The 16140-nt window shown below is 39.8% G+C and overlaps 1 protein-coding gene across 3 annotated transcripts in view; it reads left to right on the forward strand.

Moving 5' to 3' along the window:
- Positions 1 to 16140, forward strand: part of LOC114648337 (endoplasmic reticulum membrane-associated RNA degradation protein-like) — a 146208-nt gene that overhangs the window by 60086 nt on the left and 69982 nt on the right. For all 3 annotated transcript variants that reach the window (XM_028797319.2, XM_051924257.1, XM_051924256.1), the window contains exons 11-13: positions 2045 to 2113; positions 4862 to 5032; positions 5712 to 5795. In XM_028797319.2, coding sequence (XP_028653152.1) covers positions 2045 to 2113; positions 4862 to 5032; positions 5712 to 5795 — 324 coding nt within the window. The remainder of the gene's footprint in view (positions 1 to 2044; positions 2114 to 4861; positions 5033 to 5711; positions 5796 to 16140) is intronic.

Below are 16140 nucleotides of genomic sequence, written 5' to 3' on the forward strand. Positions count from 1 at the left end.
CACTCGCTGGCTGCTTCCTATGGGCTGAGAGAGACGCCCCAATCGGGTCCTTCCTCGGCTCAGGATGGACATTCCTTGGTCCCGCCTCCATCCAATCATCGGCGGGCACACAAGACACACTGTCCAGTCCTTTGCCTGTCTCGGGGAGGGACTTCCTCTCCGCGGCCATCTTGTCTCCCCTCTTCCCGGTGTGGCGGCGTGCCTCCGTACAGCCTCGCAGCTGCCTCGGCTTCTCGAGCTGCAGCGACTCCTCCTCCGCAGCTTCTCCTGCTGCTGCCGCGCTGGCAAAGCCCCGCAGACTGGCACGTGTCTGCCACCGTCGCAGATCCTGGAAGTCCCTACCTACAACGCACAAAACACGCCCGGCCATCAAGGGCCGGCTGCCAGTAAGCAGGGAACTTACCTCCATGGTTCCGTCTGTCCGAGGATACGTCATCAGCGTGGCCTCGCTAGACGCAATGCCGTCCTGGGCGTCTTCAGCGACGGCACGCTCGTAGGAGCCCGCTGCACTCCTGCAACGCCCATTGTCTTCCCGCACCAGGGGGAAACGGCCCTTCTGCGGACTGGTGGTGGTCCGTGTGGCGAGTCTCTCTCGCGGGGTTGTATGCGTGCCGCATATATATATATATATATATATATATATATATATATATATATATATATATAAAATAATGTAACAAAGGCGTTATATAGGCGCCTGACCCGACACGGAGGCACGTATAAACCAAACAAAGACTTTATTTTTCTTCACCCGTGGGCGCACGTCTTCCCCATGACCCACAGGCAATACAGAGTCTCAAACACCACAAAAGGTCCACAACAGTTTTCTCCTTTACCACCACTCCTCCTCAAGCTTAGTCCTCCTCCTCCTTACTCTGGCTCTCGAGTGTTGGTGGCTGGTCCCCTTTTATAGCCCACCCGGAAGTGTTCCAGGTGTTTGACCTCCTGGTCCCAATTGCACTTTCGGGTGGGGCTGAAGACTCGTCCAGCCTGGCTGTTGAACGCAGACAGCCCCCCCTAGCGGCCACCCCGGGTCCCAACCAGGCTGTGGATGACTCCATCTCCCATGGAGCCCAGCAGGAGGTTGGGGAATCCCCGTCGGCCAGGGAGGCTGCCACCAAGCGTCCTGGGGGAGGTATTGAGCTGCCCATGGTTGCTTCCCCAGAACATAGGTAGGTCTGTGCATTATGTGTGTGTGTGTGTGTATATACTAAAATATATATTTTTTATATATATATTTATTTTTTTTTTTTATTAGCAGCTGAAGATCCACAAAGGGAGAAAAATGAATCACGTATCATAAAGTAGTTTTTTATTCCTGAGCTTCAGAGGATAATGCTCCTGGTAGGGGCTGAAAGCTCAGGAATAAAAAAAAAAAAAAACACTTTATGATACGTGATTCATTTTTCTCCCTTTGTGGATCTCCAGCTGCTAATAAAATATATATATATATATATATATATATATATATATATATATATATATATATATATATATATATATATATATATATATATATATAAATATAATAAAAATATAATGCACCCTGAATTCTGTCTTGATTACTAAAGATATTAAGTGTGAAAATTGTTGTTTTTTTTTTTTTTTCTTTTCCTGGTTTGTGTTTTGACATATTGAGGAAGAAAGCTGTTATCAATTACATCCATGAGCTTCTGGTCTTTTACCTCAAATATTTACTGGAATTTCCCAGTTTTTATGTTGGTATTTAAACTCCTCGATTCTTTTAAACATTTCCATGTACAATGTGTCAGACTAATATTAACCTCTTCTCTTTTATAATCATCACTTTCTGCAGTTTTTGAATATGTTTATTACAGTCCTTTTTAATATGTTTACCTTTAATTTATATTCCTTCCCACCTGTAGGATTCTGTCAATTTTCTGTTACTTCTATAACAGTTTTTATGTCCTGCTGTATATTTCCCCAATTCATTAGCTTTTTTTTTTTTTTTTTTTTTTTTTTTTTTTTTTTAAATGCTTCTAACATTAAGGTAAATGATTTTATTTTGATTTTTGCTTTTCAGATACTAGCCAAAAATGTGAAAAGGACAGAGATAAATGCACTTCCTACAATGCTTGGTGAGCCAATAATGGTGTGTGTGTGTAATAATTTAGATTTAACGTCCCTTACCTATGGTATATTGCAGAGTAATTAATTAATTAAATTTTTCATGTTTTTTCATTTAAGTAAATTTGTTCAGATACACTCTTGATCAATGGGTAAAAGGTTATGCTGGAAACATTTTATACATTCTAATGGATTAATAACTTTTTTCATTAAGCACAGGAGGACAATAAAATAACCACAAACCGTTGCTTCAAGCACTTACCGTAGATACTCCCGGATAAGATGCCCCTCAAATTTTTAACCAAAATACCATGCAAGTGTGTCAACAGCAGATAAGGTGAATGTATAAAATTTTAAATCGAAACCAGTTCTGAAAACATTACACATACTTGTTTTATTGAAGTAAAAATACCTGAATTACTTTAAAAAAACTAAATAAGATATGCATTACTTCACTAGTATGGAAGTTTATTCCATTCCAAAAAAATAAGTGTATTGCTTTTCAGAAGTATTGTCTTTTCAAGATGTTGCCTGCTACTGTTCTGTGCATTATCATGCACATGCTTGCTCTGGCCATCTGATGACAGCTGGTAAAGGATATAAGCACATGCATAGCATACAATCAGGTAAAAATAACTGAACAAAAGTTATAAGTATACACTCAATCCCAAACATATTGAGGAGTAAATTTTAATCCGTCCAGTTTAGAGTCGCAAGGGGTCAGTAATTATCATAGCAGCACTGAGTGTAAGGAAAGAAGCAAACATGGTACATGCCTTTGGGCACAATCACTCAGCCAAACAGAAAATTGTGTACAGCATTCAATCCAGTAGCAGAACCCTGTAAATAAAGCTTGTATTTAGTTTTCAGCCATGTATTTGATTATAGATATTTTAAAACGATGTGATCTGGTGGCACAGCAGCTAGTGTTCATATCTTGATTCTTTGGGCTTAGAAAATGGTGAAACATGTTATTTACTTCACAGCACATGAACGACTAAATGTATTGTTCTTCTAAAACACAAGAAAATGTCTGTGTTTCTGGTTCATTTTATTGAAGTTCCTGTGTGGGCTTAGAAATCATTAAAACAAAACAAAAAAAGCTGACCAGTGAAATGTGCAGTTCTTACAAAAGAAGGAAAATTTAATGTAGAAGTAAAACAGTTTGTAGCACAATACATTTTAGAATAAATAACTATATACCGTATTGAGTTTTTTTGGTATTGATTAATGTAACTTAAGTTTTTAATTAAAGTAACGTTCCCTAACACTGTTAGCACATCATAGGCTTTAATACTTTGTCATACTTTATAGTACTTTGAGTGCATTTTGCAGTACTGTTACTCAGACAAAGCAAACATTTGTTTTGGCAGTTTTGCCTTATGTAAAGTATTCTTGTAGACTATACACTTTCCAAGTTAGCTCCACAGTTATTCAAGAAGCACATGTTACAAATTGAGTCTCTACAATTTTTGCAATGTTTTATAAACTTTTCTGATTTGTGCAAACTTCCCTTTACCCAATATAATTAACATTTTCCTCAATTCTTATAATATAAAGGAATTCTCCTCCCAGATATATTTTTTTAAATATCACTTCCCCATATAATTTGTAGTGAAGGCGGAGAAACATCTTTAATCTAACGTTCTCATGCTGAATGAGAGAAAACAGTTTGGGTCGGTGCCAGTGTGCAGTGAGTTTGAGATGATCCCTTGCTAATCTGGTTTCAGTCCATATTCATGGTAACACGACTAACTTTCGGGTTTAAAGCTGTTGCAGTATGCCCCATAACTACAGATTAGCAGCGAACCAAGACTAGGCCTAAGTGCTTTTGCAATGTCCTTCTTGGAGCCAGAGAAAGTGAACAACACTTTCTAGTAATGTATGCAACACAGTTGATTTCTTAATTTAATTAAGAAATCGCTGTGTTGCCAAACTGGGAAATGTGCAATAAAAGATGGCTACCAGTTTGTTCCATACTGTATTACTTCAGAGAGTCATGAGATATCTTTACAGATGTCTCCCAGATCTGATATTAGTATGTTTTATATAGACCTTGTGCTCTGGTTTTGAAGTCTGGACTACAATGAGGCATTCTTTACAAATGCTGCCCCAACTCTCATACGCTTTGGTAACTGTTACATTAAGATGGTTATTAGGAAAAGCTGGGTGCATAATAAATGACAACTCTTCTGTATTATTCTTCACTGCAACTCCTTTCCTCAATTATGTTCCAAATATGATTTTACTTATGTGTACCTTTCAACATTGTTACTTTCCATATAGTGATTTCAGTGCCTTTTAAAATAATGGAAGTGAAAAACATTTTTAAAAAATTTGAACAGATGAGCCAAATGCAACTTTTTGGGTCTATTTTGTATCCTAAAATTCTTGGCTTATCTGCAAATTATTAAAGGATTAAATATGATTTGTTAAAGAATGTGCTTATCAGCCATACCAATTAAAGATAAAAATGAAAACTTTATAAAATGCATTTTTTTTAATGTGTGGACTGTTAACACGAACTAATCCATTTATAGTGATTTCCTGCATTGGTTGCATAAATTTTGTATTCCTTATTTTTATCAGTTTAGAAATATTTCAGTTGTTAAAGGTTTAGCTTCAGATAAATGAATAATGAATCCTTAACTTGAAACTTGCTCTAGTTAAGTAAACCCAACAATATTCAACTATAACTTCATTTGTTATTGTCTCTTTTACTGTTTTTGGTAAAAGGATATACATTACATTTTATAAAACTGTTTTTTAACAGGAACTGTTGTGGGACCTGTTGAACAATCCAGAGGGACCTCGTATCAGGGATCATCTCAGCCACGGGGAGGTTGATTTAACGTCATTTCCCAGAGTAATAGCAAATGAAATTCTGGCATCATCCCTAGTTTTGCTCTACAAGTTTATTGGTAAACCCTGTAAAGAACTTGAGGTAACCTTTTGCGATTTAAAACATTTAATGTATTCACTTGATCTGTTAAGAAATACATTTTTACACAAAACAGCTTTATTTTTATCTGTATGTTTTCATCATTGAATTGCTAACTATATGTGCCTAATTGTGATAGTCATTGTTTTAAGTAACTATACAGATATTACAATTAATTAGGCACTGCCACATCACTAAAGTGATCAATTTATAAATCATCACTACCTTTGTGTTAGAACATATTTGTTACACATAATTTCCTTAGACAGAATATGTATAAAGGCAATGAAAAATTTTACATTGAAAAGACTATATTAAATATTCACAAGCTTGGCTAAAAGCAAAAATGTATTATCAAAAATGCCAACAAAGTCTGAACTGGGATTTCTAGCAGAGGTTTCTCTGAGTATTTCTGGGAGCAGTTTATTGACTGTTTAAGATAGTTATGATTGTGTGGGAGACAAAATTGAAGTTAACATTCTTAATCACAAATCAGTGTAATCTAGCCATGTCCTGCACAATGAGACTGAGAAGCAATTAATGTAATCTTTTCCATAGTTTTGAATGTGTTTCTGACAGACATTTTGATATGATGCATGTCTCTTGGCAGAAGCAAGAAGTAAGTTTACAAAGTTGTACCCACCATAAAATATACACATTTTTTTCTGTTTTTAAAATTTAGGAAAATGAAATAATGGGTAAAATTGTGAGTTCTGCTGAAACTTACAGCTCTCAGTTTCATCCAATCGGAAAACTCAGAAATCAGGTATATAATTTATAGTTTATAATTTTATTAGATTTATATTTTCATTACATTTTGTTAGGAAATTGGTATTCTTGTTGATATTGCTATATTTCTTAAATAATAATTAAAAAGTGTGTATAATAGGCTGATCAATATTGATGTACAGGTATTTTAAAATTAATCTTTCATTTAGGTCAGGCCTATTGAAATGGCAGCCCGCGGGCCACATTCAGCCCAGAAGCGACCTCTGAGTGGCCCAGCCCGTGGTCCTGTCAGGGCTCCAGATTGCAACTCAAATGATCGCAAATGCATCCAAAAATAGGCTTTGCTGATTATCATTTCTACTTAGTTCGCCAGTTGCGAATGAAATCATTGAAATTTTATACTAATTATATTGTAACAGGCCATTTTTGTATTGTTGAGTGCATGTGCCGTTAACATGTGTCAGTACGGGTTGTCCCTTGCATTTCACTGAGCCACGTAAAGGCTGGTTTATACCCCGTGCTGGGTGCAAAGGAGTCGTAGTAAAAATGACATCAGACTTTGAGACGTGCCCGGGAAAATATTTCTAAGTACATGATGATGCAGACAGGATGGCCATGAATTTCAATGAGAGGCCGGGTACACTTGTGCCAGAATAATGAATAAAGGGCAGAATATCACGCAACTGGCCATCAAAACAAAAGGTAGGCATGCAAAACATTTGAAATTCATCTGCCCATCATATAGGTCCCCTGTTATGAAGATAACTGTGCCCTGTTTAATTCAGTTGTTCCTTCTGATTTGGTTCAGCACACTAAGATGTGATTGTCACCAATCTCATAGTGTTTGTGCATCTTTGCATGCTATTTCTCTTTTGATTTAACACATACCTCATGCAAAATGCCGGCGTGTCTGTCATTAATCATGTACAAGCAGTCGTCTGCTCGCTGTTTCATCACACACATCGATGTAATAAATTCTGTGTTTTAAGGTTGTAAGTGAATTACTGATGCTTTACTGGGCTCAAAAAATACCACTTAATTAGTTGTTCCTTCAGTCATTTTGGCATGCGTGCTATATTACTAATATGTTACTAATAAATTCTTCAACGGGAGCTTATTAACAAAGAAACATGGTAAATGATTTAATAAAAATAATTATAATTAATGATTCATTACTTGACACCCAATAATTCTGTACAAAGACATTTTAAAATAAATGTACTAATCCACTTTCATGCCATACATGCAGCCTTGCTCTTAAAACATTTACTCGGGTAGTTTTTTTCTGGGGAAAAAAAGTTCCACCAGAAAGGCGTTGCTGTGGAACTTATATTTAACCTCTGTCATATGAGTGATTTAAAACCGTGTGAATGAAAGTTTTTTTTTTTTTTTTTTTTTTTTTATATAAAGGGAAACAGATTTATTGCTAATACTGTGCACTTTTTTGATTTTTATACAGATGTGCCTGGGTCATATTTCAAAAGTGGAAAAAGTTTTGCTACCACCTCACATTCTGTTCAGTTATAGCTTTTTTGTTGTTTTTGTTTATACATTTTTTTGATGTGCCTGTGTAAGATGTGACCAAATTTAAAAGGAAAACCATGAATAAACATTTCTTGTTTTTAAATACATTAATTTGTGTTAATTTTAAAATTTATCATTACCTGCTGCTTACTGGCCACTGAAAATGCCTGGCCCATCTAAATTTCTTGGTTTGAAAATCTGGCCCAACTTCATTTGTAATCTCATAGCCCTACTTTAGGTACTTTTATAATGCCTACCAGGTGATAACACTATCTCACGTTCAAGCTGTGACATTAGTACTATAATGAGTTCTAAAGTTCAGTCCATGAACAAAGTTCATAAAAAGACGAAGGTGCACACAAATCAATCATCTTTCTGTGTTTGTGGTTCAGATGTGGCAGAAGATTTTTCTTTAACAAATAATCCTGCCATAGTTGCAGTAATAAACAAAATAATGGAGTTTATTCATAACACAGTGAAGATAGTCTCCCCACCCTGCCTTAATCACAGATTTTGTGTAATAAAAAAATTAAACTATCAGAACTTATTCCACCTTTATTGCAAAATTGCAGTCTAAATAAGCAGTATGAAAGCAGTAAGCAGTATGAAAGCAGCTAGTTTTGCTAAATTTGGAAAACACTCTTTCTACTCAGATGTTGTTAGTAATTTTAGTAGTACAGGTAGTCCCCAGGTTACGGACACCCGACCTACAACATACGAACGGGGCCACAGCTGCGACGCATGCGCCTCAGTAACTGCCGCTCCGTCATCTTCGGCCCGGGGACACTGTAAGCGGTGGCTGGACAGAGGCTGGAGGGGGTCAATTTCACTGCTCATGCAGTGTAGTGTCCATCGGGTGGCTCCCGGTGGAAAGCGGTTTCAATGCCCGCCCCCGTTGCAACTGGTGACCCTGTTGTGGGTGAACGGGGAGGCGGGGGATAGCATTGTAGTGTGCCTCGGATGGCTGCGTGTTGAATGGGGGCGGTGGTGTGGCAGGACACTGCAGGCAGCATAATGTAGTGGAGGTGGCTGTGATGTGGGCTGGTGATGAACCGCCCCTCGCTGCCCCCATTCATTCTCAATAGCAGGCCTGCTTGTACCGTTACGCATGTAGCAGGAAGTTGTCTCTTGTCAGTACAGGGTGGTCCAGATCTAATTCTGCAGATCCAGATCGTCTGGATGACTTTGATTTATGTGGGGACAATTCCAGTTCAGCACGAAGACGATTCTTCGTGTTGTCAGTTCACACACTTCTCGATGGTCCAGGATTTTTCGGGTGATTTTCTATGTAATAAACTGAATAAGTTATAGCATAATGAAAATTGCATAATTAGATCTGGACCACCCTATACATCAGACGTGTTGATGACTGGTGCCTAATCTGCTGTGATAGCGTGTACAGTGCTGTACAGAAGAGCTCATCTTAACCTCTTGTCTTCACCCTTCAAGAATGTCTCTGAAACACAAATCTGATGCAAGTGCTGGTGTTACAGTAAAGAAGAGAAAAAACATCACCATTGAAAATAAAGTAGGAATAATAAAAAGGTCAGAAAGAGGTGAAACTCCATCATTCATTGGCAGAGCACTTGGTTACAGTCGGTCAACAATAACATTTATTAAAGTAATGTACCTGTTCTGACCTACATACAAATTCAACTTAAGCACAAACCTACAGACCCTATCTCGTACATAACCCAGGGACTGCCTGTATTTGTTTTGGCTTTAGTTTATTGGAAGACTTTCCTTCTAATGATTTTTGATGAAGTAGCCAATTCTTTTTTTTAGAAAAGCCATAATTAAAAAGTGCAGGATTACCCTTTTTAGAAGAATAATCAATTAAAATATTAGCAGTCTCACTGTGATCATAACTTTCAGTATGGTTTTGTGGCATTTAAAGGAGTGTCACTTTACTCATATGACAGATAAGCCAGCTACAGTTGTGTCACTGGACCAAAATAATCTATATTGCTAGCCTGGTGTATCTCTGTTGGTAAAGTATTTCTTATTTTCTGTGCATAATTGCAAAAGACTACCTCACCACTTCTTTTATATTTGGCTCTTGGAATAATAAACAGACCACTGATCCAAGATTATGACTTGGAATGTAGGGGGATAGGCACTCCAAAATTTGGGAAGGAGCAAGTTTACTTAAAGCTTATAAACCATTAATAGTATTTTAAAGTTAATTCTAAAAGACACAGGTAGCCAATATAACAACGTTAAAGCGTGAGATATGCTGAGATTTTCTTTTTCTGGCTGACATTCTTACTGCTGCATTCTGGACTAACTGCAACTGACTGACGTTTTAGGTAGACCAGTTAGGAGTGCATTAGAGTAATATAGTCAACTAAAAACAAAAGGATGAATTTATTTGCAGTCTTATAAGAGGTCTAACTTTTGCAATGTTCCTTAAATGAAAAAAAATGCAGTCTTAGTAATATAGTTTAATATGAAATTTTAAAGTTTAGGTCAGAGTCCATGATTACATCTGAATTCTTTACTTCCACTTTGACTTTAATTGTAAGGGATCAAGGTTATTTTAATATTCTCATTTCAATTTTTCAGAACAACTAAAGATTTCATATTTTTTCCTTTCTACTCATCCATTCAGAAATACAAGACAGACATTGGGTCAGAAGTGCTTTAACCATATAAAGCTATGTGTTATGTGCATAGCTGTGGTAGTTCACCTTGTGTCTTGTATCCTCAGTATAGATCTTTATGGTATGCCACACACAATATTCACAGCGCTTCACTTTTTCCACATTTTGTTATGTTACAGCCTTATTCCAAAATAGATTAAATTCATTTTTTTCCTCAGAATTCTACACACAACACCTCATAATGACAAAGTGAAAAAAGTTTACTTGAGGTTTTTGCAAATTCATTAAAAATAAAAAAACTGAGAAATCACATGTACATAAGTATTCACAGCCTTTGCTCAATACTTTGTCGATGCACCTTTGGCAGCAATTACAGCCTCAAGTCTTTTTGAATATGATGCCACAAGCTTGGCACACCTATCCTTGTCCAGTTTCGCCCATTCCTCTTTGCAGCACCTCTCAAGCTCCATCAGGTTGGATGGGAAGCATCGGTGCACAGCCGTTTTAAGATCTCTCCAGAGATGTTCAATCGGATTCAGGTCTGGGCTCTGGCTGGGCACTCAAGGACACAGAGTTGTCCTGAAGCCACTCCATTGATATCTTGGCTGTGTGCTTAGGGTCGTTGTCCTGCTGAAAGATGAACCGTCGCCCTAGTCTGAGGTCGTTATAAGAATCACATAAGAGAAATAAACTTAGCTTTCTTTACTGATGACTTTACGCGGCATTACAGATGGAGGAAGCCATAGCATGACAATTATCAAGGCGGGAACTTGATGTATACAGTCTGCCATTTTCCGTCACTGCGCTGAAAGGCTTTTCAAGACGAATAAGTGGTTCATCCATCCACAGGCTTCAAAGTGTCTTGGCAGCAGTCCAAGCCTTATATACTGGTTGCTCCATGTGCAGGCTCTCTCTCTCTGGTCTCCAAACAAGGACAGGAAAGGACTCAACCCCACCTCCAAAAATACAGGAATAGCACAATGCCTACTTGCAGTTGTCTCATTCTCCCAATAAGGAAAGATGATTTTGTGCTGACAGAGGACAGATGTATACTATTCTGTCTTTAGGCTGACTATTCATTTCTCCAGCTGTCTTTGGCTATCTAGTCCTATGCTTGGCTCGGCAATTCTAAATGCTGAGCCCCTTTGTACTAAATCTGGCTCAGCTATGTATGTACAAAGGAAAGCAAGACAGAGTTTAAAAATGTCTGCACCGAGACAGTGACATTAAACTTAATATTATAACAAACTTATTATAACACTGATGCCGTGTGCTCAGGACCAAAGACGAAAGGGACCATCCAGACTGTTTTTAGCCACAAGTCCAAAAGCCAGGGCCTGTCATGGTATGGGGTTGTGTCAGTGCCCTTGGCAAATGTAATTTATACTTCTGTGATGGCAGCATTAATGCAGAAAAGTTAATTGAGATTTTAGTGCAAGAAGAAAACATCTTTTCCATTGATACCTATGCATTTTTCAATAAGGCAATGCAAAATCACATTCTGCACACATTACAAAGACATGGCTGGGGAAGAAGAGGGTACAGGTACTGGATTTGCCGGCCTGCCTGCAGTGCTGACCTGTCCCCAGTAGAGAATGTGTGGAGAATTTTGAAGAAAAAAAAATGTGACAATGACGACCCCATACTGTTGCACACTTTAAGACGTTTATGAGGAAAGAATGGCCCAAAACAACACCTGAAAGGTTTCATCGCTTGGAATCTTCAGTGCCAAAATGTCTTGTGAGAAGAAATGGTGAAATAAAGTGGTGAATACCATCCCAACTTTTTTTGGACCGTGTTGCAGTTCTGGAATGCAAGAATGGAGGGATATTAATAAATTAAGTTAACCAGGCAAAACATGAAGTATCTTTGGTTCATACTGTCTACAATGAAATGAAAGTCAGAGTAAATTTTAAAAATCCACTGCTTTTTTTGCATTTTCCATTGTGTCCCAAATATTTCTGATTTGAGGTTGTAAATGTATAGATCACTTCATAACTGAAATGCTGAACATATGCCCAGTTACATAAAAAAGGTTTAATGATAAAGTTATGCATGTCTTTGATATGAAAGAGTGGAAGATTATTTACTTGATGTTACTTTTGTTTAACGGGCAAAATGAAAACTTTGGAGCAATTCACAAAATTCACTTGGCTTCATTAATTTATTTCAGTTTGGTGGTGTGAAATCTCTGAATATCCTAAACATCCATATTACTAACCGAGAATGGTAAACCGGAAGGCACAGACGCAGGTCTCGGTAAACCGGAAGGCATGGACACCGGTACACGGCGATGGGACCATGAGACACAGTGCACAGGCACCTACAGCGCGCGTCTCATAAACCGCAAGCGAAGTCTGATCCACCGCAAACGAAGGAGTCACGGCCCAAAAACGAAAGAGCTCAACTAACGTGAATGAGAAATGAAGCAACAACGTGCCCATAGCTAACGACTAACGACACAGCCACACAAAAAAGAGGATTCTGCGCTGCACCCCAGAGTCAAACGGAAGAGGCTACGGAGGCCCCACAGGTCCACAAGATAGTACGAAAGGCACATGTGCCTACAACGCGCTTCTGAATTAAACGGCCACACTACACAGCATGGTCCACGTGCTTCTAACACACCTACGGAGGCCCCACAGGTCCACAAAGAGTACGGAAGGCGCATGTGCCTACAACGCGCTTCTGAATTAAACGGCCACACTACAACCACACGATCATTCAGGAAGTGGACTCCGGAGGCTGAGAATACTCTGAGAGAATGTTTTGGAACTACAGACTGGGATATCCTGCAGGGATCTCATAGTGAGAACATTGAGGAAGTTGTTGACTGCACTACTGACTACATCACTTCTGTATGGACATTGTAGTTCCAGTAAGAACAGTACGCTGCTATGCTAACAACAAGCCATGGATTACAAGTGACATCAAGGGCCTTTTGAATCAGAAGAAAAGGGCTTTTAAAGACGGTGATCAGCATGAGCTCAAGCGCGTGCAGAAGGAACTCCGAGTCCAGCTCAGGGCGGCGAAGGAGCAGTACAGGAGAAAGCTGGAGCAGAAGTTGCAGAATAACAGCATGAAGGAAGTGTGGGATGGGATGAAGATCATCACTGGCTGCAGCTCGAAGCGGGGGTACCACCATTGAGAGAGACGTGAAGAGAGCAAACCAAATGAACAACTTTTTTAACAGGTTTGACCACCCTAACCCACTCTCACTCTCACCTCGGAGTACTGCACCCTCCACACATCCTTCTGCTGATACCAGCATAGGAAAGACATCCCCACCCATAATTACAACAGCGCAAGTGAGCAGAGAGCTGAGGAGACTTCGTGCCAGCAAAGCAGCGGGTCCAGATGGAGTATCGCCACGACTGCTGAAGGTCTGTGCATCGGAGCTGGGGGGTCCTCTACAGCGCATCTTCAACCTGAGCCTGGAACAGGGGAGAGTCCCGAGGCTTTGGAAAACATCTTGTATCACCCCAGTCCCAAAGGTATCACGTCCTAGTGAGCTGAATGACTTTCGGCCTGTTGCTCTGACATCACATGTGATGAAGACCATGGAGAGGCTGCTGCTTCACCACCTTAGGCCACAGGTTCAACACGCCCTTGACCCTCTGCAGTTTGCATATCAGGAGAAGGTGGGAGCGGAAGATGCCATCATCTATATGCTACACCGATCCCTCTCTCACTTGGACAGAGGCAGTGGTGCTGTAAGAATTATGTTTCTAGACTTCTCTAGCGCCTTCAACACAATCCAACCTCTGCTCCTTAGGGACAAGCTGACAGAGATGGGATTAGATTCATAGCTAGTGGCATGGATCATGGACTATCTTAAAGACAGACCTCAGTATGTGCGTCTTGGGAACTGCACGTCTGACATTGTGGTCAGCAACACAGGAGCGCCACAAGGGACTGTACTTTCTCCGGTCCTGTTCAGCCTATATACATCGGACTTCCAATACAACTCGGAGTCCTGCCATGTGCAAAAGTTCGCTGATGACACTGCTATCGTGGGCTGTATCAGGAATGGGCTGGAGGAGGAGTATAGGGACCTAATCAATGACTTTGTTAAATGGTCCGACTCAAACCACCTACACCTGAACACCAGCAAAACCAAGGAGCTGGTGGTGGATTTTAGGAGGCCCAGACCCCTCATAGACCCAGTGATCATCAAAGGTGACTGTGTGCAGATGGTGCAGACCTATAAATATCTGGGAGTGCAGCTGGATGATAAATTAGACTGGACTGCCAATACTGAAGCGCTGTGCAAGAAAGGACAAAGCCGGTTATACTTCCTTAGAAGGCTGGCTTCCTTCAACATCTGCAATAAGATGCTGCAGATGTTCTATCAAACAGTTGTGGCGAGCGCCCTCTTCTACGCAGTGGTGTGCTGGGGAGGCAGCATTAAGAGGAAAGACGCCTCACGCCTGGACAAACTGGTGAGGAAGGCAGGCTCTATTGTTGGCATGGAGCTGGACAGTTTAACATCTGTGGCAGAGCGAAGGGCGCTCAGCAGGCTCCTATCAATTATGGGGAATCCACTGCATCCACTAAATAATGTCATCTCCAGACAGAAGAGCAGCTTCAGTGACAGACTGCTGTCACTGTCCTGCTCCACAGACAGATTGAGGAGATCGTTCCTTCCCCAAACTATGCGACTCTTTAATTCCACCAGGGGGGGTAAACGTTAATATTTAACATTATACATAGTTATTGTCTGTTTTTTTTTCACCTGTATTATTATCATTCTTTAATTTAATATTATTTATTGTATCAGTATGCTGCTGCTGAAGAATGTGAATTTCCCATTGGGATTAATAAAGTATCTCTATCTATCCATCCATCCATCCATCCATCCATCCATCCATCCATCCATCCATCATGGTCCACGCGCTTCTAACACACGGAGGCCCCACAGATCCACAAAGAGAGTACGGAAGGCGCGTGAAAGTACGAAAGGCGCATGTGCCTACAACGTGCTTCTGAACTAAACGTCCACACTACACAGCATGGTCCGGGTAATAAGAATAAACAAACTCTCCGTATTAAACGTACGGCATCCTCACACGTCCAAACCATATAGCATATGTGAATCATATTACAGTGATGCATTATTAACAGTACAACCACAGAAAACGCTCCGTATTAGCAGTAAGTGCAATTATCCATATTACTAACGGTAGACAACGGATAACTAATGGAGTCACGGTCACGGCTCCAACACGATCCAGCTCAGCTAACGGAACTACAAAAGCGAGCCGGCATGGATAAAAACAATAGATGTGGGCACCTACAACGCACGTCTGAAACCACGGAAGCAAAACTGTCTCGGCTCCAAAACCAAACAGCTCGACTAACGGAGCTACAGAAACGAGCCTGCATGGACAAATACAATGTACATAGACGCCTACAACATGCGTCTGAACCTGCAGAAGCAAGACAGGCACAAAAGCTGGGGTATCTCCTTGGTAACCCCATGTACTTTTGAAACAGTGAGAGGAAAATAGCACGACTTTACAGACAGGAGTCCAATGCAGAACTCTACTTACTTTTTTACTTTGTAAAAAACATTATTAACTGCTGATGATGTAGATTGTTTTGTCTGTGCTGAAATTCCAAACAGAGAAACCTATCCTGACCTTATTAAAACGATTCAGCATATTGGGACTTGCAAGATTACAAATATTGTTTTTACAGAAGTTCTGAAATAAAAGTGAAACTAATGAAATAACAACAATTCAAAGAAAACAAATCTTAAAAGTGTGTATCCGGAAAACCAGACACGGGGGTTGGCGAGTGAAGCCCCCTAGTATATACATAAACATCTTTAAAGAGCACTATTTGGACTAAACAGGTACAGTAATCCCTCCTCCAAAGCGGGGGTTGCGTTCCAGAGCCACCCGTGAAATAAGAAAATCCGCGAAGTAGAAACAATATGTTTATATGGTTATTTTTATATTGTCATGCTTGGGTCACAGATTTGCGCAGAAACACAGGAGGTTGTAGAGAGACAGGAACGTTATTCAAACACTGCAAACAAACATTTGTCTCTTTTTCAAAAGTTTAAACTGTGCTCCATGACAAGACAGAGATGACAGTTCTGTCTCACAATTAAAAGAATGCAAACATATCTTCCTTTTCAAAGGAGTGCGCGTCAGAAGAGAGAGAGAGAACAAAGCAAGCAGTCAAAAAAAATCAATAGGGCTGTTTGGCTTTTAAGTATGCGAAGCACCGCTGGTACAAAGCTGTTGA

This window comes from Erpetoichthys calabaricus, chromosome 3, assembly GCF_900747795.2.
Source record: "Erpetoichthys calabaricus chromosome 3, fErpCal1.3, whole genome shotgun sequence".
NCBI classification, from domain to species: domain Eukaryota; kingdom Metazoa; phylum Chordata; class Cladistia; order Polypteriformes; family Polypteridae; genus Erpetoichthys; species Erpetoichthys calabaricus.